The 27,259-nt window shown below is 43.2% G+C and overlaps 1 protein-coding gene across 1 annotated transcript in view; it reads right to left on the bottom strand.

The window, feature by feature from the left end:
* Positions 1 to 27,259, bottom strand: part of KLHL2 (kelch like family member 2) — an 864,825-nt gene that overhangs the window by 183,931 nt on the left and 653,635 nt on the right. The window contains exons 7-8 of the mRNA XM_069631381.1: positions 9,499 to 9,615; positions 3,213 to 3,362 (exon numbers count right to left, since the gene is read on the bottom strand). Coding sequence (XP_069487482.1) covers positions 3,213 to 3,362; positions 9,499 to 9,615 — 267 coding nt within the window. The remainder of the gene's footprint in view (positions 1 to 3,212; positions 3,363 to 9,498; positions 9,616 to 27,259) is intronic.

Genomic DNA, 27,259 nt, shown 5'->3' with positions numbered 1-27,259 from the left:
ATGAAGATCTAAAAATGGCAAAACACGTAATGTTGCAAGTATGGCCCTCTCCAATGCCTTCAACAAGGTAGATAGAGCTGTGTTATGGGAAACAATATTGAAATGATCCATCCCGCAGGGCCTTTTGAAACTTAATATGCTCCTCTATCCAGACACTAAACCACAGATGAGATTAACCAGGGAGAGAGTTCTTTCTGAAATGGCTACTTCTCATGTGGGAGGGAGACAGGTTTGCATATTGTTTAATCTTTATGTGCCTGATATTAATGAGCTATGGAACGAGCTACATTTTTTCCTATTTAAACTTGGCACTTTGACCCTGCATCGGTTAGATTATCATCTGTGATACAACAGCCATAGTCATTGGCCGACAAAGGAAACTTGAGGCCTTTACTAGCAATGCCAAATGTAACAATTCGGAGGTCAATGTACAAAAATGGAAAATCTGGTTTTACAAAAACTAAAAGGCCTAAGGGTATGTGTTGGACAGTTCCGGGGATGAGGGTAGCACTAGTACACAGTCTTCTCCATTTCGTTTTTACTTTAACAAATTCTATCTGCAAAAAAGTAGAGGCCGCTATTTAAAATAAAATGCTGCTAACTCAACTAAAAAGAGTATATAGTATGCAGTGTAGATTTTCACTCATTCCAACATATCATCTATGAAAATTGTCCCAATACGTCTTCATGGTTCGGATATGAATCTGTTTGATTTAGCATTCTTTCTAAATACTTTGGAAGAGTACATTTGGAAGCAAACACTTTGTTTGCTCCTTAGCTTCCCTAATTCCATGTTTCAACATGAATTAGGACTCATGGCACCTGGAACCTTAACTGGCTGGAAAGAAAATGTAGTTTGTATGCTAAACTCTTGGACCCTCCTGCAAATTCACTCTTTGAGGATCTTAATTGTTGCTTAAATGAGGGGTAGCTGGTGTTGTTAAATAGGTTCACAAAGATGAATGATAAACTGTTGTCAGAGATTGGACAGGCCTGAAAAGGCCTAACCATTAAAATAATTGTAGGAAGTGGATTGAGTCAATACATCGGAGATGACAAGCTTGTCTGCACTCCATAAAGAGTACGCTCTATTTCCTAGGTTGAGGAGCACTCTGCCCACATTTCTTTAATGCTTTCAAGTGGTTAGGGAAAGGAATACTTGCTTTAGAACTAGATTACATTTAGTTCGAACCCTTGAAATCTTAGATCCCAGAAGGGGCCTTCCAGGGAAAGAGCGATTGTGCAGGCTTAGTAAAGATACTTTGATTGTGGAAACCTTGGAACCTTGAAACATCTAGCTACATCATGCTCTTTCTTTAAAGATTTGAGAGCATTACACTTTTCAAAATGTATGTGTTTTAAATAATCATGCATCTGAGACATTGTGGCAGTGACTGGTGTGGGGAGAACAGGTCTCGTATACCTTTTATAAGTTCTCTCAATAAAATGTTGGATTTGTAGATGAATTGCTCAATGCAATGTTATTTCCTCTTTGATATATTTGTTTCATGGTGTACTAGAAATGTGATATGGTGTTGTTTTTAGTGTCTATTGATGTTTCTCTTTTTTTGTGAAAGGTTTATTGTTAACCATAGCAGAATACATTAAATAAATAAATAAATACTATTGAATGTCACTATATCCTGATGTTGTCTACAAAATGCATGGCTTTGTCAAGGTCCAAGAAGGTTTGCACCTTGCCATTAATTATCAGCTGTAGAGTGGCAGGATACCACAAATATTACTGCATTCTCATTGCCCTGTCTTTCTCTTTGACCATATTAAAGCGCTTTCTCTGATCCATCAATGCCTTCCCAAAACCATTTTGGGTGGGTTGTTTCCCATCATAATGTTTTGAACTCACCCCCCCTTTTGTTACAGATCCACCAGAGCGCCAGGAGATCACTTTGGTGGTCATAGTGTACGCGGTACATACATCCTTTAACATTAACATTAACATCTATCTTTCTGTCTGTATATCATCTCTTTAACTGGGAACTGAAAATAATATGACTATTAAGGTTTCTGGGGAAGGTTCTGAGATCAGTGTCTGGTGAGCCCGTTTAATTTTCAGGGCTTTTCCAGGTGGCAGGTCTAAGAACCTTGGAAAGAATTTCTGCCTCCAACTGCAAGGACACGATTTAGACTTTTTCCTCCAGCAAAGATACCTTGTTGTCTGTACTGGACACTCTTTGTTCTAAGCATTCAGTCTACATTTTTACCAAACTTTGGCCACTTTTAATTTTCATGACAGTTCTTGCCAATTGAAAGTACCACTCCATTATTTCCATCTGATGGTCCTCACCAGATTGCCCCTCTGCCCTTGGCTTTGGAATTGGTAGTGGTCTCCCACTCTCCTCCCTGAGGCTCTTAACAAGGTTGTATCCCACCAGTGAGGTCTTCAGCTGTTTTTCTTGTTCCTTCTTTGAGCTTTGCCTCGCTCAAGATGAGGAGGGGGACTTTCTCATTTCACTAAATAAACCATCAGATGTTTTTTTCTAAGGATATTCAGGAGGTCACAGCAACCGTGTTCCCTCAGTTGGCAGATCAAGATTCCTAAATCTCTTTTTTTCAGTCTATACTTTGAGCAGTTATCATATCGTGCCCTGGAAAGGCATTGCCTCATTGTAGGTTTCAATGCACAATTACAAATACACGGCAATACGCAATTTTTTTAAACTGTTATCGCAATCATTCTTAAGCCCCTCGCGCGTCCAACACCACAGCTTTTATTACCTTGCACAATTGAATGTTGCCTCAAGAACACAACCCTTAGCATATAACAATAACTATTTTCCTACTTTTCCTTTACTAGAACTTAGCATAGGTCTTTGGACCAACAGACATCCATGCTAACACAACCCACTCTAATTCTCTGTCTGTCCCCTTCATTTGTCTATCTCTCTATCCATCGTTTCCCACCTTTCACCTGCATCCTTTTCACACTCCTCATCCAACAGACTATGGTCTGGTACTTCCCTGAGGGAACACAATATTCCACTTACGGACCAGGACAGGTGCTTTGAAACTACTTTGTGGCGAGTCAGCACATTAAAAGAACATAACAACAATCAACAAAAACATTTGCAGTCAAATCAACTCTCTGCAATTGCCGGCATTCACATTCCCCTTTAAAGTCTGATCAGCACGGGGCGGTGCTTCATACATTGCACCCAGAGACTTCCCGAAAGACGTAGTGACGTTAGACTTACTCTGGGGTGGCTGACAGGAGTCCTCTGCCTCGTGCGTGCAGTCTTCATTAATGTGCGCTGGTCACTTGGCAGTAAATGGTATTTCATAGCCTCGATGAGGTAATCTTTGCAGGCACTGCTGTTTTTAACGAGCGTCTCTTCTTCAACTCGCTGCACAATGAGAATGCAACAAAACAAATCTTACAAAGTGCTTTAATAAGGCATTACTAAATCGGGCTACTACACAATATTCCTTTGGCTGGAGCTGCCTTTTCCACTGAGGCATTGCTACGAGGGGGCTAGAAGGGCTATAGCATCGGGTCTTTTGGCTGTAGCCCCGGAAAGAAGCTGAGGGGCTACCACCAGAAGGCTAGCTAGCCCTGGGTCCCCACACTCCCGGCATTAGCGTATCCCCGGATCTTTTCCAGACCTAGCAACATCAACATCCACTGGAGGAGTCCATATTCATGAGTCACGAAATACCTTACAGTGGAGATGTGGAAATGCTTGGGTTCTAAGAAAGTGCTGGGGATGTTCTCAGGACAATTGTGTGGTAAGCATATAACCAGCATGGCATGTTCCTTCCAACTATCGAATCCTCTCACTACACCTTAAGAAAATGCGCCCTCCTATTTCACCTCATCCATTGCAGTGCGAGTGCATTACACCGAAAACCCATTTAAACCAAAGACTATTTCCCAGAAAATAAACACATTAAGTTACACATAAACTTTGCAGGGATAGAAAAGTGAAAAATGTTAAAATTGAAACCCAAATGTAAATATCTAAATAAAAGCCCTGAGCAGGCGAGTAGGACATAAAAAATAGGAAAACAATAAATAATATAGAATTGTAAAATGAAGGGTGGGTCGGGGGAAATGGTGGAAAAAAAGGAGATTCCCCAGATATACATTAATTAGGAATATATTGAATTAATAAATAACCTACACATGTGGGGAACTGGTTTGCGGGGAAAATTCTCATCCTCTGACCCTTGGCTCAGGTGTAGATTTTTCTCAGCTGTGGACTGCATCTCTCAGGCAGCTAAATGGTTTCTGGGCCCTTCTGCTCACTGCCCCTGGGGTATTTCTTTGGGGCACTCCCCAGGTGGACCGGCAAAGACTTCATGCCAGGCTGTGCCCAAGGTTGGCAGTTCTGGCTGGGTCTGGTTCCCTGGTTATAATTGGTGGGGAAACATGGCCCTACTCTTACCTTCCACCCATTCCTTCTCCAGTCATCCTTTGTGGACCCCTTTACTGCCTCAACTACTTCTGGGCAGCCCTCAATGCCCCCCTGCATGGTCATGCCGTCTTGTTTCTCTACCCGCCTCTGTACTCTCCCCTAGACCAATATGGTCCTCCATAATTTCCCTACTCCGGCTACCTAAGAGGGAGGTTTTGCGTTCTTTCTCCTGCCTCAGATGGTCTTGCTTTATGCCCCTTTCTAGCTGTTCATGGTCTTCTTCCCACTCCTGATAATATCCCTTTTCTTCCTCCAGACATCAATACTCCCTCCTCTGCGGGTACCACTCATTCCCACTTTAATCGTGCGTTGCCTCCAAGTCTTCTCCATTATCCTTGCCACCCGAAACCTCTCTTTCTAGCTCTTGACTCTTCTCCTGCTCCCCAGAACAAGTCTTCAATTCAGTCTCCTGCAAAGTAACAAACTCCTACAGTGCTACCTTCCAAGTAATTTTTCTCTCCTGCACAATATTCCTTTCGTCCTTCCAAATGATACCACTCACTTTCCTCTCCAAGCAATTCCTGTCAATCAATCTACTCCCTGCTGCTCCAAACACTTTTTACTCCCATCCAATAACACTGCAAGCTTTTCCTCCAACCAAACTCTCCCTCTTCTCTATACCATACTTCTGCCTTCTTACCACACAGCACTGTCTACTCCACTCACCTGGCATGGGGTCTCAAGGAAAGGGGTCTCCCAGGGTCTGAAGATGTCCTCCTGTTAGCTATCTGAAGGCTTGGCACTGACTGACTGGGCTGATTGCCTTGTAAAGCGTGATCCCTCTTCCTCTTCACTGCTGCTCTGCTCTATTGTTTGCACCTGTGTAATTTGTGCTGGCCTTGTCTGTGGTGTTATGTGGGCTGAGTGGGACAGGGCCCGAGGTTATGTAACCTTCTGCCACCATTTTGGATTCTATAATTAGTGTTTGTTGGCTACTGGTGATAACAAAGGGTCTGGTTTTTCTCCTGCTTTCAGTCTGCAGCCTGCACCGCAAAATGCTGTTTTTGCTGCTCTCCATATCCAGCAAGTCAAGGTAAATGCTGTACAATCGTTTGGGTCGATGGGAGGCTGAAACACATTTCTTCTCATTCATATACTCTCAGATTTTTTCCATCTATTTCAAAATGTGGGATGTTGATTCCAACCTCTTCCTAGTCTGTGGCTGTGGGGAAGCCATGAGCTGTCCTTCCTAGATTTCTTGATACATGCTCTTCAACATTCGTCCTGTCCTTTAGGATGGACTATTGTCCCCCTAGAAAATTCTCCTCACTCATAATCCACAGATGACTCTCTTAGACACAGTCCAGGTTTTCCCTTTGACAAAGAGGAAAATTCTGGGTAATGCAGGTCTTGGACCTTGAGATTTGTCAATTGATCCAGGTGTCCTGGTGTCCCCCTAGGGGCCCAGTAAAGGTCAGCAGAATCACCCCATGACTGTCCCTGGGAGTGTCAACATCCCAAGTGCAGGGTAATTCAGCACAAGACGCGTATAGAGTTAGCTTAATTTAGACTTCTGATGCATGGGGTGGGAGCTTAGAAGGAAAAGCGAAGTAAGCATGGAAGGTGACTATGGCAGAAACAGTCAAATTGTTGGAATTATTTACAAAATGGCTGCTTGCATCAGGAATCAGGAAATTGACATTTTTAATTAAATGGGATGATGGTAAACATACCTCAGGAAAATGTGTTGGGCTAATTGACACTCAATTTCCTATGCTCACACCACAGCAAAATCAGTGAACTGCGTACTCTGGTGGTCACGCAGCCTACAGGTGCAGTCCAGACTGTCACATTTAGTTGGAATGTGACAGCCAGGAGTACACAATGATATCTCCAGGAAGAAGGAGGTCCACACTTCCCCTTCCATAGACAGTGTGATTAACTGACAAAGGCTCCATGGAACCGCCCTGCTCTTTTAGTAGGCGCTGCACCTGGTGGCAGTGATTAACATAGCAATAGAGGGTACTTCAAACAGGCCCATTAGGTCCTGGCTGCATAGGTTAACAACGGAGACAGGAAACCCAACAACCTTTCATAGGTAACTGCATCAACCTGAAGCCAGCTCCCGGCCTCAGTATCCATGACATGAGCTGTCATGTCTAGGACTGGTGTTTACAGTAAGCCACCCCGCTAGGGGGCCCGCATTCATAAGGTACGGGAATGTGGTTTGCAGGAGCCAGAGAGTTTGGTCTCACTGCAACTTAAAGGGAGACCTGCCACTTTAACAGGGACCATTAACCAGAGAGGACCATTAACCAGAGAGACTCTTTGATCAACAACAGACAGGAAGCTGGGTGGGAGTGTGGCCAGAGATCTTTCTGCTGATAGAAGGTTTCTGCCATTTTAGTTCTGGGGCACAACTGTTTTCACCCCATTTACCCTTCCTATTGCAAAGCACTCTGGTTATGGCCTCACACATACACGAGATTGTTGGTAGGGACCCTAGGATTGGTTTATTAAGGTAGGTTTAGCCTACACCAATCACTACACCAATCACTGTGGCCCACTTGGCTTTAAAAGAGAGCTGGAGACCATCTTTGTGAAGATCATCGGAAGACTTCACAATAAGTAAGAAAGAAGATTTCGTCCTTGGACCCTGGCTGAAGGTACAGTAAGCCTTACATCTTCCTCCATTGAAGGAAGGCCAGAATATCCAAAGAGGGAAGCAAGATCCCACCCCTAGACATCTCCCAGGAAACAGAGAGAGAGAAGAATTCAGAGGACCCTCCAACCACTCCAGTACCCAGACGCACACAGCGTGCCCTGCTAGGCTCTGCCGCAAGCTTCCTGGATCGGAAGTGCCAAACGGTCTCTGAAACTACAACCAAGGACAAGGCAGCTACCTGCAACACACTCCACAGCCATGGGCCAGCTACATTAAAGGACGACACAAGCCCATTGAAGACATTGGGAGAAGTGCCCCAACAAGCATCTACTGACATCCTCCTTAAAGGACATTTTCGAGCCAGTCGAGTTCCTCGAGCGCCAACTGACTTAAAGACGTCTGAGACGTCTCGATCAGTGCTTCAGAACTGCCAATCAGCACTGAGACAACGATTCCTGACCACGAGCCGCTGTGTAGGCCAGCCTGCAGCCATTGGTCCAGCTTCGCTCGCCGAACCGTATTGCCGCCTGATACCCGGTGCTGACTCCCGTCTCAAACTCTGTCACAGAAGCCTGCAAAGTGCCCTCAAGTGACTCTGCCCTGTCGAGCGCCAAGAACACCCACAGCACAAGGTACATTGTGATTATGTCCTCCTGGTCCTTCCCAGAAGGCCCCTAGAGACATTTTCAGAAATATTGGGGCTGATTCACAAAACGTTTTCCTATGGAATTGCACCATTATAAACTGCTTCTGTGAATCAGCCGCATTGCTTCCTGTGTGCTACCAAGAAACCCTAAACTATTGTGGTTATTATGTATACTGACTACCTTCCTGTCAGTATCCAGAGTGCATCACTTTCTGTCTGTCCTCTGCATTCCTTTACAGGGTGGGTTGTATTTTATAGTGTTGCTAGAACTGTCTGTTGTGATATAAAGTAGATATTTTTTATAGAACCTTGACTGGACAGTACCTTTTATCATTGGGTAATAATTGTATTTTCGCTGTGTTGCAACTAACCAATGATCCACAACCTTTCGGTGATAAGCCTGCTGTTCCGTCCAAGTAATCAAAATTGGAGAAGGAGATTTATAATTTGCTTGTTATTCCAATCTGTTTGTGTCCCTTCTGGTGTATTAAAGGTGATTTAAGGGTTAGAAACCCTTGGACCACTAATACCCCAGAAGTTGATTCGTCACACCCGTCAACATCTGATCCATGAAAGTAGATTTGGCAGAAACAAGAGAATATTACAGGTTATCCCCGATTTGTCCTTGACATAAAAAGGATAAGGTATACAATATTAAACCTCCTTTGTGGCAATCGTGTTAAGGGCTTGATAGTGCATTGTCAACACTCTTGAACCTTTGCAATACAGTGTGCAAACCTGCATAATGTAACGTAACTGGGTCTTATGTAGCACAACTTCTGCCATTCTCGGTGGCTCTGGGTCATCAATCAAAATCACTGCTGACTCTGTTTGTTTTACCATAGAGTGTGAGCTCTCATTCAAAACACATTTTGTAAATAAGTCCAAAGATGCACAGTGCCAGCTTGTACTCTTCAGCAAAGTCAAGCCTTTCATGCCTGCCCACAATTTCACAACAGCTGTTCAAGCCCCAGTAATTTTCCACCTATACGGTGGCAGGGCATCATTCGCAGGAATTCTAGATGCCACCCGGGTCCCTCTGAAATCATCCAGTACGCTGCAGCACACGTCATCACAGGGCTAAAAAAATTCAACCATATCACCCCCACCTACAAACAGTTTCACTGGCAACTATTCAAGTCCTCAGCATGTTCAAGACAGCCTGTATTATTTATCTCCAAAGATGTCACAATCAAATTATCACTCTACCTGGCTGAGGAGCTCACCATCTCCAGTGTCGAGAGCACCACCTAAAGCCACAAAATCACTAGAGTGGAAAGAAAGAACAGAAAAACACAGGAAACAGACGTTTTCCTGCTACACACCCTGTCTCCGGATGAAGTTAACAACACAGATAAGATTGGCCCTATTCAGACTACACTAGAGGAAGGTATTGTAGAAAGAACATCGCTCCAGTTGATACTATGTATCCCTCTCTGGAGCTCCTCCCTCTGTTTTGTCTACCCATCCCAGCTACTCTGCTACTCACACGCCTTACTTGAACCCACAGGGTAGCATGTCCAATGTACAGCAGCACATCATTGCTTCCCAACTTGGTATGTGCTTTACAAATCCCATACATACATACGTAGGTCATGTGAAACGGAGAGAAGGGTTTAATATAGTGGGGAGAAACAAGGGAATATGAGGTGTATATGCCTGCAGATCACAAGCACCCGCTCACTGTATAGGATTCTAGCTGAGTTGGATTAGGCATTAACATAAGATCTGCCATAAGTGAAATGCCACCGCGAAAAGTCCCTCTGCCAACCCTATTAATACGTGCAGATGTATTGCACCCTATTTTCTCTTACCTGAACTAGGTATTCCCTTGAGAGTAAAGGCAGCCGTACATGCTCCATCAGATGGGCCATATGCTCTTGTCTAACATCTTTGTTATGGTTGACCCAACCAATCACTGCTTCAAATACCTTCCAAGAAAAAAAACAGACGGTTATCTCTGTGTTGTTGGTAGAGCAGCAGCCCAGATAGCAAGATATCAGTAAAGACAGGAAAACAAAAATGAAGATGAAGACAAAATGGGTTCTGTGCATTAAAGTAGGCAAGGATATTGATGTAACACATGAGCCTGGCATTTCTTAGATGCCCTCCAATTCAATGTTGATGTTTCAATGTGACACAAAAGACAATAGCAACCGGATCATTGCAAGCTTTACTTTAATTCAATTCTCACTGTACTTACCTCTGTGCTTGCCAAGCAAAGATCAATATTGCGCATATTGAGTCAACCTTTTTTAAACTGCCCCGAATAGACAGGTCTAAAGAACAAACTGTGAAATGAATATAAACACATATGACATACCCAGGAATGCCCACATCATGCCATAGAGTAACAAGATATTCCGTCCCATTATGAAATGACCGGTCAAGCATTGAGTGTCGGGACACAGTGATGGGTCAGGTGTATCCAAGGAGAGAACTAGTCATGGGCAGAGCTACTGCTACTGATGTACCAACCAGCTCAGATCTATCTCAAGGTGCTCTGAAAGAATTCCATAGTGGCTGAGCAGAACCCAATAAAAGGGTGGAGCTTGCATAAGAAAATTGATTGTGCACGGATGATCTGCAAAAACAGCCTAACCAAGCACAGACATTGCCCTGAAAGTGCTGTCAAGACAAGTTATTTTCCAGAAAGAAAGACGAGAATATTGGCTTGTCGTTCCAAAAACCTACACTTAAGTCTGATAACTCATAGTGACCTGGCCATGGACAGGATTAACCAATCACCAACAGACTTTGGGTGTGCCTGTGGACTCAAAACTCAAACCAATGCATGCTGAAAGGCAATACATTATTTTATATAGAGAGAGAGCGAAAGAGGGAGAGAGCTCTTAAGCTGCTTACCTATGGAGGAAAAATGAACGTGTGGTTCAGGGGTGACCCTGCCACTCCTTATGCATATGCATGCACAAAAGGGGTACACATGTTTATATTCTCACCCCCTCTGCAGGTCCTCTACATATTTAATTGGTATGGCTGGTAAAAACATGGAGATTCTGAAACAGTACTGTGTCATTTCTTTGAAAATGAGTAAAATGTCCCTTATTTCCAAAAGTGATCATCACATCTAATTTAGAATGTGGTGAAACATTACAAGTGGGATACGGGGGAAGGGTTAGTTCAAGGAGGTGGAAGAAGAGTGCCTATGGCAGAATCAGGAGGGACGCCTTATGTATGGAAGGGGAAACATTTGGAAAAGATCCAAGTTAACAGCGCCCATAGATATCTTCATGCATCTCCTTTCTTCCAAGGAGGGGGCTGACGATTTTCAGTGTTGGAATAACATCTACAGAATTCTGATGTATTGGAATGCCCCTTCATCTTGGATATGATGAATTTCAGGAGGTTTGGGAGGGCATATTTGTTTTGCTAAGGCTCTATTCACCATCCTTGTTTCTCTCCATAAATTCTTTCACATCATGGTGTGGAAGCAGAATGCCATAAAGAGCCATTTCTAAAATGTGCTAAATGGGTAGAATCAGAAAGTGGCAAGACCCACACACAGAGAATTGTGATTAGAAGTGGCAAGAAGGGGAGTAGTCTTTCGGAGGGGCAGTGTTCAAAATTTCAGGACGTCCCATTGTAAGTATAGAGACTTTCGCACAGATGGTATTTCCCAGGGAGGCCCGTGCCCAGGAGCACCCGAGTTTAGAGCGATTATAGTACAAAACTTGAAGGAGCGAGTTTGTGAGCAATAGATGATACACGTGATCAAATGAAGCAAAGATGTGCAAATGGAAGATGGCTCTCCCATAATAAAAGTTATATGTACAAGGTTGGGATTTGCTGAGGATGTTGGTTTTGGTGGAATTACCATGATGACTGGAGGTAATTCCGCTGTGGTAATTCCACCAATGTGTGGGCTGGAGGTAAATCCTTCACTTCAAGGTCAAACTTGGAATTTGGTGGTGCAGTAAACACAGCAGCAATTCTGGTAGCACAAAAAATAGTAGAGGTAATCAAATTACAGCATTTTTTTACTGTATCGCCAAACTCATAAAGTGGCCCTATCAGTTTAAAAATTAGTGGGAATTGTTTAAAGATTTGTTAACAAAACAAGTGATTTGGAGCAGGGGACACATTCTTTCCTGCAAAAAAATGCATGTGCTGACATTAAGGCTAAAGGATACTACAATGAAAGAACAGGCATCACTATTGGGATCCTTTCTCCTAACCCTATGTTCAGGGTTTGAGTGCACATGTTAGTCCTAGGCAAACGGGTTCCTGAAGTTTTCCCAGGAGAAAATATCAATTCATAGACAATTCATAGAAGAGAAGCAAGGGCAAGACAAATATGGAATTCATATTGAAGTCATTTATTCGACACATCCTGCATTCCCTGGGGATCCTGTGCACCATCTGAGGTCCCTGCCTGAAAAACAAAGCTCCCCCGACCTACAACACCCAAGAACCTGTCTGCACCTTGGCTGGGTACCTGGAAGTAATCTTGAGCTATCGGATTGACTCCCAGTGGGTCATGTGACCACATCATGTGACTGTGTTTTCGTTTTAAAGTAATTTTTAGTGCGCATCCTGCATTCCCAGAGAATCCTGTGCACCATCTGAGAGTCCTGCCTGAAAAACAAAGCTTACTATGCCTACAACACAGTGGACCTTGCCTGCATCCTGGCTGGAAGTCTGAATCCCATTTTGAGCACTCAGACTGGAACCCAGAGGCTCTTGTGGCAACATCATCTGACTGTATTTTCATTATATTTGTCTGCCACATTCCGCATTCACAGAGGTTCCTGTGCACCATATTAGTCGTGCCTGAAGAACAAAACTCCCTGCACCTACAGGATCCAAGATATTGTCTGCATTCTAGCTGCAAGTCTGGGAGCCTTGGTGAGCACTCAGATTGGCTTCAGGGGGGATGGCCTTGTTATTGAGTCTCCCTGGGCATACAGCATGGGCGTCTGCAGCTATGGGCTAAAAATAGAAAGCAAAGGGCAACTCCCTGTTTAAGATTGGTAGGGCTGGCCAAGGTCTAAGTCTAGAGCCCCAGCTCATGACAGTACTTCACAGTTCTTTGTCATTTGCTTGACTTCTGCTAACAAATATAGGGATCCTTCCATCCAGAGACTCTCCATTCATCACAGATCTACTAGATCTACTCTTATCTCACAGCACCACGTCCTCCTACATCACTGATCACTTCGACTGCGACCTCTTTTGAAGAAATCCTCTGCTGACCCAGACATCCCTTTGAACTATTGGCCAGTTTGCCTCATTTCTAATTATTCAATGGTGCTTGGGCAAGAGCCTTCAACCGGATCATAAAGTGCCTTTAGGATAATGGCTTTAGAGATCCACATCAATCTGTATTTCGTACTAAACACTCTGCTGAGACAGCCCTCATGCATACCTCCATGTTTCTCTCTGATGCCCACTACTGCAAGCTCTCTTCTTTTTGACCCCTCTGCTTTTTTCAACACTAGAGACCACCCATCTCTCATTCTCCAGGACCTTTGGTATTGCAATTCTGCTCTCGTCTGCGATGCCTCCTATCTGATCGTCACTCTTTTAAAATCTCTTGGAAATCGCAAACCTCTGACGTCACCCCTTTGTCAGCAACCCCAAAGGAGCATTGCTTGTACCTCTGCTCTTCACTATCTGTACCTCTGCCCTGGGAAGACTTACGTCATCCTTTGGCTTTCACTATCACCTCTTTGCTGGCGGCAGTGAAATCCTTTTTCCATTTCCCAACTTCAACCCATACATCTCGAAATGGATTACCACCTGCAATCATTCACTGGATTACCCTCTGCTGCCTTATGCTAACCTCCTAACAAATTTAAGGTATCTTTATCATGGCGTCCAATGCCATCCCTACCGCCCCCAGTACCATCCCCATCCTGCCTCAGCTTCTGGCTCCCTCACCAAAGTTGGGGTATTCTTTGATAGCAACCTCTGATCGCAACATTTTTCTCAGTACCACCATATCGGCTGCTTGTATTAACCTTCTCACCATTCAGAAATTGTAACTATCTTACCACAATAACTCAAACGTACACCATCGTGCTCAGCAAATTTGACTTCTGCTTGAGCCTAAACATTGGCTTTCCACTCTAATGCTTCCTTCTCCTGGACAAAGTCCTCAACTTTGCTACCCACACTCTCTACAACCCACCCATATGCTCCCCCACTTCTACCTACTGACACCATGCTGGTTAGCTCTCTATTCCCTTTTCAAGTTCCTTCCCCTAGTCTGCAAAGCTATCAATGGCCTTGCTACCCAGTACCTGCCTGATTGTATCTCTGTCTATTCACCATCTTGTTCCTTCTGCTTCTGTTCTGCACACAACCTCAATGTTCTAAGTGCCCCTGTGCTTCCTCTCTCTTCTACTCATTCTCCCTACACTCCCCACCTCATTGGAACCCACCACCCATCACAATCAAAGCCAACCCGACTTTGGATTTCGTCAGAGCTCGGCTTACACTTCGCTTATTTGCCAAAGAGTGGTGCCCTCCCTCTACCCATCCTCTCTACCCTACCACTCCCTCCAGTGCTGAAGAATAATGTAAATGTCTATATTTGTACTATACTCCTCCTTAGTTTGCAGCATTTGCCCCCTGTAGGTTAATTATATTGTCCCTAGTCCATGTCCCACTTTGTTTACATCCTCATAAACTGACCAACCACTTTTACTTGTTCTAATCTTTTGCTATTGTACAGACACCCTTCTGGGGAATGCCTCTGCAATCCATACATGTTTTACTGTAAGTCTTTTACTGTAAGTCCTTTCTAATCGAAATTGAATTCCATTTTCTTCAAATAAATCCAAATCAAGAAAATGTAGCACAATGTCACATTGAATAAAGGAGGGGCCATACAGACAACATTATGAACAACATAGGCTATATACATCTACTGTTGAAGGGAAAGTGTGATAAAATGCTGAAATGTTCATACATTGCTTAGGAGTGCTTTTAGCACATACACATGCCCTCACATGTTTGTTATCAGGGCAAGTGCAGTGACAAAGGAGAATTAGCCTTCTGGGGGGGCATAAGATTCAAGATGTCCCACTTGGTTGCAAAAACAGTTTTCTAGTCACCAAAGAACAGAGGCACTGCCGGCTACCAGTGCTCTTGGTGTCATTATTTTTCACCTCTTTATTACAAGTCTGTGCAGAGGCAGGTAGCAAAGCTCAAGGGGAGCCTTGAGCTGGCCACTCAGCTGTGCCTGCCAAGTCAAGGGAAGAGATCACCACAACTGTGCCACTCTTGGTCAATGAAGTAGTCTGCTGTTCGCATACACTGGGCATAGCTATCAGAAAAGGTCTTTGAGGATGCAGTGCAAAACAGCTTTGGCGTAATTCGTCTTTGGGTGGGTTGTTCTTCATTCTTTAGGTATCGTCCTGAGGGGATTACAGTCCACATGGGTCAACAAGGTATTGGTGCAGACATTTGGATAAATAGTACATTTGGAGCTGAGAGGATTTCTGGTGGCCTTCTACTTGTTTCTCATCACTAACTGAAACCCAATTCTGTTCATTCACCCCTTGCTCTTCCACTAGATCCTGCCATGGACTACTCATTCTAGTCTCAAACACACTCCCTCTACCTTGACATATGGTAATTCTATTTGTGTTCCACCTATCCCCATTTTCCAAATACACACAACTTTCCTTCAACTCCTTTACCCTTTTGGGACAAGGAAATATTGACAATCCCTTCACTATTTTTCCAGGTAACTTTACTCTTACCCAATCACCTTCTTGTATGCCAAGCAATCTTGCTCCTCGTCTGTCATCAGCATACGTTTTCTGCTGACTCTGTTTATCTTTTACTCTTACGTGCAAATCTCTCTGCATATCCTCATTCCACTTGTATTGCCTACCTTCATCTGTCTGCCACCCTTCCCAGACACAACATGCTGCATGGCAACTTTCCACTCATTTGCTGGAAAGGAGCCACATCTGTTACACTATGGGGCGTGGCATGATAAGAAGTGATATATTTCACCAACTCCCTCCTGAAGTTCCACTTATTTTGCACACACATCAGTACAAGCTCTTTCAATCTACTATTAGATCTTTCAATCATCCCATTAGATTGCAGATGATATAAAGAAGTACATACATGTTTGATGTTATGGTCTCCTGAGAATTTCACCATGTTTTAGTTTATTTTTAATTTTATTTTATTGTTTAAAGTGCAGACCTAGCTCGAGAGCAGCAGAGTGCTGTACAGAGTGGGGGAGCCAGCATTTGGACTGGCATCTTTTAACAGTAGCGCAGTTCTGTGAGGTCTGTGCATTGGTATGTCCGTCCATTGGAATTAGTCCTTGGTCAGGTGTTGTTAAAAGAGCCATGTTTTGAGAGATTTCTGAAATTGGAGAATTGTGGGGACATTCCGAGTTGACACCGAGATCAAGTTCAAGAGGGTGGCTGCATGACAGGAGAAGGACTGTTTGCTGGTCCTCTCTTTGCGGATGAGTTGTCATTCAAGCTGGTTGGTCGATTTGCTGTATGAGAATCATGTGCCACTAGATATGTGGAGCTCAGCCACCAGGCATGCTGGTATGCTACTCGTGACTGCTTTGTAGATGATACGTGCAGTCTTGAATAGTATCCTGGCTTGGAGTGGAAGCCAATGTAGTTCATGTAAGATGGGGGTGATTCGGTCAAATTTCCAGGCTCCCATAATAAGACGTGCTGCATTGTGATGGACTGACTTTAGGGGAGCCACATGAACAGCTCGGAACCATGTCAGGAGAGCATTTCCCCCATCAATGTGCAAGACTTCCAGGGCCTGCACTACTGTCCAGAAGTCTTGTGGCAGGATTGAGGGTTTGAGTTTTCAAAGGGTAGAGATTCTAAGCCAGACTATTTGGGCCTTCTTGCTTATTTGTTTCTCGAAGGACAGGCTGCTGTTAATGGTGACGCCTAAGGATTTTGCTGAGTCTGAGAGTTGTGGATCAAAACCTTCTAAATTGAGCCATTGTTGGACAAGTTGGTTTTTGCGGATGGAGCGATGAGGACGAATTGAGTCTTGGATGAGTTTAGTTTGACATTTTCACTTGATTTAAACTGTATTCCATTGTCCGACACCATTTCCTTTGGTGCTCCCCCATTAGCAAATACTTTTAAAAAAAACATCATTACACTCATGGTGTTCACCTCTCTCATGTGTTTTATATCTGGCCACTTAGACTAGCAGTCCATTACACTCACCAAATACCTACAATCTTCAGGAAACACCTGAAATGGTCCTGCAATGCCTACGACAATTTTCTCCTATGCACCTACTGGCAAGTCAACCAGATTCATAGGACCCATCCCTGTTCCTAGCACTGTGTCACTATTTTGACAAGGAATACACAACTTCAATACATTTTCTATTTCCGAATCCATACTCGGCCACCAGAAATCTGATTTTATTTTCCTTTTTGTAGCTGATATGCCCAAATTACCCTCATGCGCAACTATAATCAGTCTTGCTCTTAATGTCTTTAGAGGAATCATCACTTCACCTCTAACTACACATTCACCTTGAACGCAAAGTCCATCAGAAATCTTCCATATGCAACTCAATTCTCCTTGCAAACCTCTTCTTCGTGGCCATCCATTGACACACTACTCGTTTACACAAGTTAGCACCTCATCCTACCTTCCTTCCTTCCTCATGCCATTTATCCTTTCAAATCGTTTTTTCTACCAGCCATCCATTTTCTGTACTTATCTGCTCCTCCCTTTCTATCCAAGCCACCTGACATTCAGACTGACATTAGTTTTTCCACTCATTGGTAGCCTTGACAGGCAATCTGCCTCTACGTTACCTCTATCTGGTATGTATTCTACCTTAAATGTGTACCCTTCTAGTTTAGTAATCTAGCAACCTTTGTAATCTTGCTGAAAGATTCATACCTCCACCTAGTGCCAAAACATGTATCAACGGCTTATTGAACTTTTTATAGTAAATTCCATTTCCCACAAGAACATTCTGAAATGCTCCACTGCCCAAGTACAGACACCAGCCTCTTTTTCTATCACTGAATACTTCTGTTCACTTCCAGTTAGAGTTTTGGATGCATGTGCCAGTATTCGCAACGGAACCTTATCCTTTTGCGATGATGTTGGCCCACTCCATAGCTGATTGTATCCACTAAAACACACATCCTTTCCCACTATCAAACCTCTTAACTGTTAATGCAAATTTATCTCCTCCTTTATTTCCTTAAAACATGTTCTTCTACTTCTGTCCATTCAAATGCAATACCTGTCCTTAATAACTTTTTCTCTGTTTTGTGTGCAATTAACTCCACAAATCTCAAATAAAATTGAGTCAACCCAGCAAACGATCTTACCTTTTCTATATTCACAGGCGATGTCGCTCCTTGAATAGCATCTATGTGATTTTGTTTTGGTTTGGTTCCTTCTCCTAAAAGGCTATGTCCTAAATACTAAACCTCTTTCACTCCAAACTTGGATTTGTCAGCTTTTAGAGTAATTCCGCTGTCTACCAATATTGCCAATACTTCTTTCAGATTTTTGTCATGCTCCTCCTCACTTTTCCCATAAATATATCATCTTGAAATGCTACCACCCCCTTTAGACCGCTGAACATATTATGCATAATTCTTTCAAACACAGAGTAGGCACTTGCCAACCCAAATGGCATCCGCTTAAACTGAAACAACCGATAAGGTGTTATAAAGGCTGACTGTTGTGTTGAACTCTGAGGAGGTTTTACTTGATGATACACACTTACAATATCAAAAGTGCTGAATCTTTTTGCTTCACCTCATAATTTGGCAATGGATGACAGCCACCACAAATGCATTTACATTCCTCAAATCTATACAGATTCTTAACTTGCCATACATTTTTTTTAATCAAACCTGCCAGTGCAACCCATTCCATAGTCTCTATAGGATCACCTAATTTATTTATTTATTTATTCATTTATTTATAAAGCGCACCCAGCCCATAGGCATCTAGGCGCTAACGTGGTAGTTTGTCACCATTTATTTTAATAATAGGTCCAATTCTGTCCGAATTCTAATTGATACTTTCCGCACCTTGCTTCTCAACAGTGCAGCTCCATCTTACAGAATAATTTGATTCTCAAATTCACCACACACACAGTTCTTTCTTGAACACTTTGGGATACCCAAGAATTACTCCTTGTGCTACACAATCACCCGTTCTTTCTCTCCAGGCTGTAATTTCAAATGCAATTCACCCTGCTGAATCCACCCCAGCATGGGTGCTCCCATGCTTGCCCTGTACACTGTATTTTGTGTTTTAATGCCTCTGTATTCTATATCGGCAAACACATACCCTAAAATATACATTTTCCAACTCCATATCCCCAGTTGAATATCAGGCTTGTACACTTTGCTTTCCCCAAACACATCTCTAAAGTCCTCTAAACCCAAAATGGTCTAATTAGAACAAGAATCTGCCATTACTCTCTTCTTTTGGCCATTAAACATTACAGTGCACCACGGTCTCTATCTATATAATGTATTCTGTTCTTATGCCTCACAAAGCAGATCCTTGAAAAAATGAACCTTGCATCCACAATGTGAACATTCCTTTTCTACTGCTGGACATTCTTTACTGTTTGCAAGATGAAAATCCTTGTCACATCTGAAACAATGCCTCCTGTCACTTCTAGGTTGATGCATGATAGAACCTTGTATGTATTTTCTTCCTCTTTGCATTTAATTTTTTACTTACCCAATAGCATAAAGATCATCTTTTTTCTCCTTCAAGTGCCTTCATGCTCAATTCCAACACTTCATACTCCTAGCAATTTCAATTGTTGAACTCAGATTTGGATTTGCTCCCATCCATCTTTCTTGTATTCGCTTGTTGAATGCATTCACAAGTAAATGATCTCGCAAGACTTGGTCAGGTGTTAACCTTTCAAAATTGCATTTTGCAGCCAGACTTCTTTGTGCTCCCACGTAGTCATCACTGCCTTCTCCCTGGCATCTGTTTCCTGGAATAGAAATTGAATCGTTCCAATACAATGTTCGTCTTTTCTGCAAATCTCTCCGCCAATCTTGTCATCTATTTCATAAATAAGTTTTTATCTTCCTTATCACAGCATTGAGGAAGATGGCTCATGTGCCTCACCTCCTCCACCCATATGGAACTCTTCAAAAAGGTCTTGGATACCGTATGGAGCGGGCCATTAAATTGCCCAAGTAACCGTTTCTGGAGTAAGACAACTAAATATAATGTTAGTCCCCATTGTATTCAGCTCTGTAGCAATAGAGTTTAATGCAATATAAAGTGTGCATGTATATCATGTCCATGTATCTGCAATGGGTTCTAGGTTTAAGATGCAGGTGATGGGCACCCTGTGGTCCATGTGGCTCTAACTACACCGACAGCCTGAGTTATAGTGAATTAGACACAGTGAAAATAACAAACGATGAGAATAACAGCCCATTATTTTGTTTCGCGGGGTCACCAAGCACTTGAGTAACTATTATATCAAGTAGCATGACATATATTGATAGTTGGTTTCAATGTAGTGGGTGTTCCATCTTATGATGACAACTGATACGGTCAACGTACAGAGAAGCAATTGGGCGCGAGTTATGGTGACATTAGATGACAAACAATGTATCTGAAACTAGGTAAGCAGGGAACCGTAGTTCTATACAATAATACAATTAAAATATGTTGGCGTTGGAAGACTGAAGTAAGTCCTCTATTTCCTGCAGGAAAAGTATTTTACAGTTACCTGTAAAGAAAAGGATCCCCTCCATAGAAGAATACTCCAAGAGGAGAGGCCTCAAACAAAAGAGGCAAGCATAAAAATCGCAGATGTAAGGAAGAAAAATATTATTCCCGCTGTAGATATCCAACTAAAAATATCATAGTCAGCAGATTCTAATATTAATTGACTGAATCAATAATTAGCAGTCTATTAAGTAGCAGATTTAAATGTTTTGGATAGATATTATTTTAGGAAATCACAAAGATTGTTTGTTATTTCTATTTTTGTAGGTCCTAAGAACAGATGAGCACATTTATTGGAGACATTTCAATGTTATTGTCCTGATGAGGCTGTTACATTTTTGAAAAGAGCACAATACAAGTAGCTCTGCTAGGCCAAAACACATTGTGTCAATGACAATCTTTGACAATACCTTGGGGCACTGGCAGATATTTTGGAACATAACCCTAAAAAAAACCTATACATTCAACAAAACGGATGACAAGGGAGATATAAAAAGTACACAGGATACTCCTAGATAATGAATACAGAGTTGAATCCATAAGAGATATTTGGTCTCTTTTCCTGTGGTTGTGTGTATTAGCGTGTTATAAAAAATGTTCAAAGGAATTAAGAATTTGTATAAAAAGTGTGTAGAATATGTTGTGATAAAACATTGTGATGTCAATATGTTGTGATTTCAATCCAAATGCTTTAACAGCATAAGTAAAGAGGAAATAATAATTGTTTTCAATTAACAAGTAGTGTGAATATTGTACTTAGTTTGTTAATTCTTTGTCTATCCATACAGGCTCTGACCAGCTGTGTTTTTTTGTACTTGTTGGAACCTGGGAGGCCAAGGTCATTGCCAAGTACCTCTTTTTTGCATTTAGTCTTCAATAAGTACAACTTTTTAGAGGCTCTCAACTCTTTGCCATCGTGTGCATTCAAATACTCCTCAAATAGCTAACTCCACAGCTCCCATTTTATGCTGTGGTTCCCTAGAAATGATAACAGTGGAACTGGTGGCTGCACAGAAAAGCTCATATTTTTCCTTACCTGTACTCTATTCTCCTCCATGTTGTGTACTTAATATTTCAGGAATAAGGAAACCTAAATATCTTTCTCATTTTCCTTGCCTTTCCTACAATACTCATTTCACCTCTTTGAAATTTAGTAGCTAATATCCTTTCCTTTTAACATTGCTGCCACTCCCTAACTACCTTCTGCTACTCTCTTCCCTCTGCAGTGCTCCTTACTGACCTTCTTATAACCTCTCTGCTTTACAGCCCACACAGGTTAATTTTCTTTCCCCGTCTTCATTTTCTTTTTTTTAACCTCCTTGATCGGCAGAGTTTCAACACGCCAGCATGCAGAGTTCCTCGCCTGGGCACTGGTCAGTTCCTCCGCCAGCATGTACAACGATCCCGTTGCTCGTCACCACTTGTAGAAGAAGGACGTCCACAAGTCAAGGTAAGTAAAGCTTATTTATCATATTTCAGTAGGAGCAGGGGAAAGAGGCGGCTAGCATGCAAAGTTGTCGTTGAGCCTCACCCCAACTGGCGTCCCTCTGAACATTCAGACGTTCACGTGGGTCACATGCACAGGAGGATCCGCGTGAACGGTCGATACTACTCAGCCCTTTCTGGAAGGCCATAAATGCGCAAGTCGGTAGGGCAACCCCCATTTTTGAGATCTTTGCAATGCTGCTTGAGGACCACCAATTCAGCCTTGATGCGTTTAATTCTAACAGCAGTCTTCACCACCCCACTAACTTTATGCTAAATTTCTGTTATTATCTTTTTTTTAAATCCCACCACTGATGGCCTTCAATCTTGCATATTTTGAGCCATAAATGGTTTACTGGACAAACTTTATCCTGAATAGTGTTGAAGACCGGGTAACGTGAGGAGGGCATAAAGCAAACCATTTTAGCTCTTTTAACAGTAGCTGCTAATGCTGCAGAAATGTCCTTTCTGGGACTGACACATTCAAACGATGCCTTTTGAGAGATTGAAAAGTACGCCGTTAAGATAGCCTGGCAGGTTGAACTCTCTGCTGCGATTTGTGTGTGATCTGCAGGTTGCAGGTTCTCAGCCTTTCATCCTCTTGAGGTCAATAAATGAGTACTAACTTCAGTTGGGTGATATTGTATGTAAATATGTTCTATGTAAGGTGCTTTGGCGAAAGTGCAGTATAAATAGCACATCACATCAATAGTAGGGACACAAAAGAACATATTATAAAAAATATGAAAACTCAGTCATAGTTCGCTTTAAAATGAAACTGTGTCTTCACCTCAAAGCTAAGAGAACTTTATCCTGAGCAAGCCATGTACAAATACTTACCACAGTAGTAACTATTTAAAATATGGGTTTCAAAAGAGATTGCTTAATGCTTTCTGAAATGACAGCGGTTCCGACATTGTCTTCTCTCTCTCTCTCTCTCTCTCGCTCTCATTTGAAGAGAATGTAAAACTGGGCAACTTAGAATGTGCCTTGGAGAGCTCTGATAAAGCCACAGCACTTACGTCTTGCTGCATGAACACATGGTCGAGTTAAGCCTTTCATGAGGTGGAAAACAAGCCACGTGGCAGGACTTTGTGGAATCACCTATCCAATCAGTCCTCGAAGAAGTGTCGGTCAGGGTTCACAGCAGATGCTTGGAGATGGTGATTACAGCCAGCAGGCAGCTTCTGAGCCACAACTCAGGAGAAGCTGAAATGCTGGTTAAAGGCTTCTAGACCCTGGCAGCAGAGGACACCTCCAACGAACAGAGGTCAAGCACACGCCTACCGCTCAGAAGATCGGAAGTGAGGATCCATGAACAAATGGAGTAAGAGGATTCAAAAGGTTGCTTACTCATATGAACAAGGGTTTTGGAGCCTGTGAACAGACTCTCATGCACCCCCTCACTAGACTGTGGAGGATGGGAAACCTAATCTCCTACAATACTTGCAGGGCAATTATGCTGAGACGCTACATCTGGATTGCGCCACACTTTTGGAAGGATCTGTTGGCAAGGAAAACTTGGCACTGCAGCTGGTGGTTGTTGGAAGATTGGCAACCAGAGGGCATGAATAAGGCAACTTATTTAGGACAAAGTGAAGTGCAGGTGAGGCTGTTCTGTGGGGTATGAATGTAAGGAAACTGAGCTCTGATCATCATGGCTCAGAATTGGAAAACTACAAAAATTAAGGGTATTTTATTACAATAATTTTAGCTTTGGTCTTCTTCGGTTTGGGGATTTGAGGAGTTAGGCATGCCATTACACTCTATCAGATTGGAGTCTCCTGCTGCTCTCCCGGAAGCTCCTCGACCTAAGGAAAGTTGCCAGATACATTAATAGCATTTCAATCACAACTACATCTTAAAGTGCCTTCCAGTCAAGTACCATGCTAATCAGAGGCAGAGAGATGCTTACTGTGTTCAAAGGAAACACGGCCACAATAGGCCTTGGAAGAGCATCAGACACAAAGCACATTCTTCACTCTTTCTTATCTGAAAGTAGAAGAAGACAAAGGTTTTAGGTGGATGTGTGGGATTCTGTTCAAGGAGAGCCCAAAACCGTGCTCCCTAGACCCACTTCTAAGGGGTCTGATCTCATAATTAAAGAACAAAAAAAGAAGCAAACGAGAAACCAATACACTTGCAGAGTGGAGTCTGGCCTGATAGCATACAAACGTTTGTCACAAAGGTCAACCCCTGGCATTCACTATTCTGGCCTCTTGCTTTGGTGTGTGTCCCCTCCCCTCATCCCTCCATTAATGTGAAATGAGGGTGTTATAATGGGTGTTATAATAGGTTTACAACCTTTGCTTAAATATCTACGGGAGTGAAGACATGTTCATCTAAGGAAACGCAGGCACATTTTTCCATTTCTCTCTTTCACACACAACCTATGTAAATTAATGTCCTGGTGTTACCCCGAATGGATGATCGGAATAGCATTTACCTGGAATTATCATACATGTCTGCAACACCTTCACAGAAAAAGAATACATCTAAACGAATATCAGCAGGCAGTGGCCCGCTGCACTGGTTGAAGGTGAGATTCTGAGTAATCTTTAAATCAATATGTGTCATCCACAAAGCCATTTATGCAAGACACCATGATCTATTCTATCACACTGACTGACCCGCTGTACTCCTAAAACGACTGCGCTCTCAAAACTCATGCGTAATGAAGATTACCCCTGCTAATAGCGCAGGGAGTCTTGAGTCTATTAAAGATAAGGAGGCGAGCATTATGCTTCATCTTCAATTCATTCCTGTCTCCAGCAGTTTCAACAACAAACAAAATTCCATATGGGAAAACGTATTTTTTTTTAAACAATAATTACATTTCCCATTTAGTACTAGGCTAACTGTAGTCCCAATGTCCTGTCCATGTGATCATCGTCCTTCCACTTCCTGTTCTCTCCCTCTTCTTTAATGCTCTAACTGCACTGCAACTGGAACTGAACTCCGAACTAGTCCAAACATCGTTTCTCTTTTCTCCACTGCACTGTCCTGCGCATTTTCAGCATAAAACTCGCGGCTTCTCCCTCGAACCGCTTTGTGTATCTCAATACTCTGGTTCAGCTGTACTTTTGATCATCTCCTAGTGAAAGAACATAAAGAGCATGTTAGGGAGGCGAATACACAGCCTATTATGGGAGAAATCCATCATGAATGCATTATTATACATTAACATCAACTCTCCCGTGTATTTAGGGTGGGAAAGCCATGCTCGCCTCCTTGTTTTTAATAGAATCAAGATTCCCTGCGCTATTAGAAGAGGTAATCTTCATTCTATGTCAAGACGGAGGCAAGCATTATGCTTGTTCAAAGCTTTGACATCCCTGACGCTGCCACTGATTGCACAGGCTTAAAGTAGAATGTTCTCAAGGTGGTATCGCTGGCCCAGTCGGCAGCTCACGGTATATCTTGCAACTTCGCGCCTTGTGTCAGCGCTTTAGAAGCCATTGTGCCCCTCACAGAATGGGCTCCAAACGTAACCATATCTATTCCTGCTTCTTGCATCACTTCTCTGATGCATCTCACTATGGTGGCTGTTGCTACTGCTTTGTGCGGTTTTCTACATACTATGAGCAGTTGTGTCATCCCGATGGTCTCAGCTCCTCAGTCTCAGCTCCTCAGTCCTATGCTAGTATTCTCTTGTGCAGGCTGCTAGACACCACTTAAGACAGGTAAGGATAGGCTATTGTCGTGGAACTGGTCTTCATTCTCCTGTCCAGAGTAAAGGTCACTCCTTCTGGTCCGTACACTTTCCTATTCACATCTAGCGCTCTGGATCTGCTACTCTACTACATGAAACCACACACAAAAGCATTGCTAGTTTCCCTGACAGTTGCTTCAGGGAAAGGTGCCTGTTCCCTGGCCAACTGGCCAGTAGTCTTAGAACTATCGACACGTCCCATAGGGCGTCATACTTCAGCTCCGGTGGTTTCCTAAACGTTATTCCTCTAAGAAGCCGCACCACAGCTGCGTTCTCACGTATGGGCATTACTCCCATCTTGGAGTAATTCTGATAAAAATTCAATATCTTTACTAAAGGGGCTGAAACGGGATGAAGCTTCTCCCTTTGCAACACCGTGACCATCCGCTCCAAGCTGCGTCGTAGCTCGCCTAGCTGATGGGCCCATGACTCTGCGATGAGGCGAGCTGCTTGTGTCGAAATACCTGGGAGATTCCAGCGTATCCTGCTATCTTGCACGCCATCAGCGGGAGAGTCCCTCTCACTCTCAGGGGATGATACAACCCAACTGGGTCAGTGAGAAGATTGTCTCCTGGTGATAGCACTCTCGGGTAGTCAGTCACTAGTTCCATCATTGTCGGGAACCATACTTGCACCTTCCAGATTGGGGCCACTACTAACATTTTCGCTCTCTCCCTGCAAACTCTCGCCAGAATATTGTTCATCATTATAAATGGTGGAAAGGCGTAGTGTGTATCCCCTCTCCAATCCTGGAGGAAAGCGTCTACTCCTGCTGCTGTCGGGTCCAGTCTCCAGCTGAAGAACAAGTTACTTCTTACCTTGTAACGTTCTTTCGACGGGATGTTCCTCCGACGTATTCCTCATCTTAGATATCTCCTTCCATCTCTGCTGGCCTCGGAAATTTTTTTCTCTCTAGAGGGCGCTGCGCGTCGAAGTCCTTCGAGTCGATGTCCCTCGACAGCCGCCGTATCGATGCCGACGTCATCCTGGCTATAAAGGCCGCGCGCAGCGCCCGTTGCTCAGTTCCGTTTTGTAGCCCACAATAATGCTTTCTGGACTAAACTAATCACCCTGAAGGAGCGTAAGCTGCAACAACAAGGGAAGTAGAACTGCGGGGATGGATGGGAGGGTCCATGAGGAATACGTCGGAGGAACATCCCGTCGAAAGAACGTTACAAGGTAAGAAGTAACTTGTTCTTCGAAGGGATTGTGTCCTCCGACGTATTCCTCATCTTAGATATGCTCCCATAGCAGTATTCTATTATTGGAGGAGGGAGTACTGACTTCATGCTGTCTTCTATTGATGAATAGAATGCAGTACAGCCCTTCCAAACCTAGTCTCTTGACTGAAGGAGGAATCCAAGTTGTAAAATCGTGTAAAGGTATGGACAGACGACCATGTAGCGGCCGCACAGATGTCTTTAACCGGCACACCTCTTTTGAGGGCCGATGAAGCTGCAATACCTCTGGTCGAATGAGCCCTAAGGTTTTGAGGGGGCTCTTTTCCTGCCAATTTATAACATTCCAGAATGGCTAGAATGATCCATCTGGAAATGGTCTGCTTAGTTATTGGTAACCCCAGCTTGTGACCTGTGTAACCTACAAACAGCTGGTCTGCCTGTCTTATCCTGGCTAGTCTACTGATGTAAA

Source organism: Ambystoma mexicanum, chromosome 6q, assembly GCF_040938575.1.
Source record: "Ambystoma mexicanum isolate Mex_15411 chromosome 6q, UKY_AmexF1_1, whole genome shotgun sequence".
Classification (NCBI taxonomy): domain Eukaryota; kingdom Metazoa; phylum Chordata; class Amphibia; order Caudata; family Ambystomatidae; genus Ambystoma; species Ambystoma mexicanum.
This window is presented reverse-complemented; position numbering and strand designations above follow the sequence as displayed.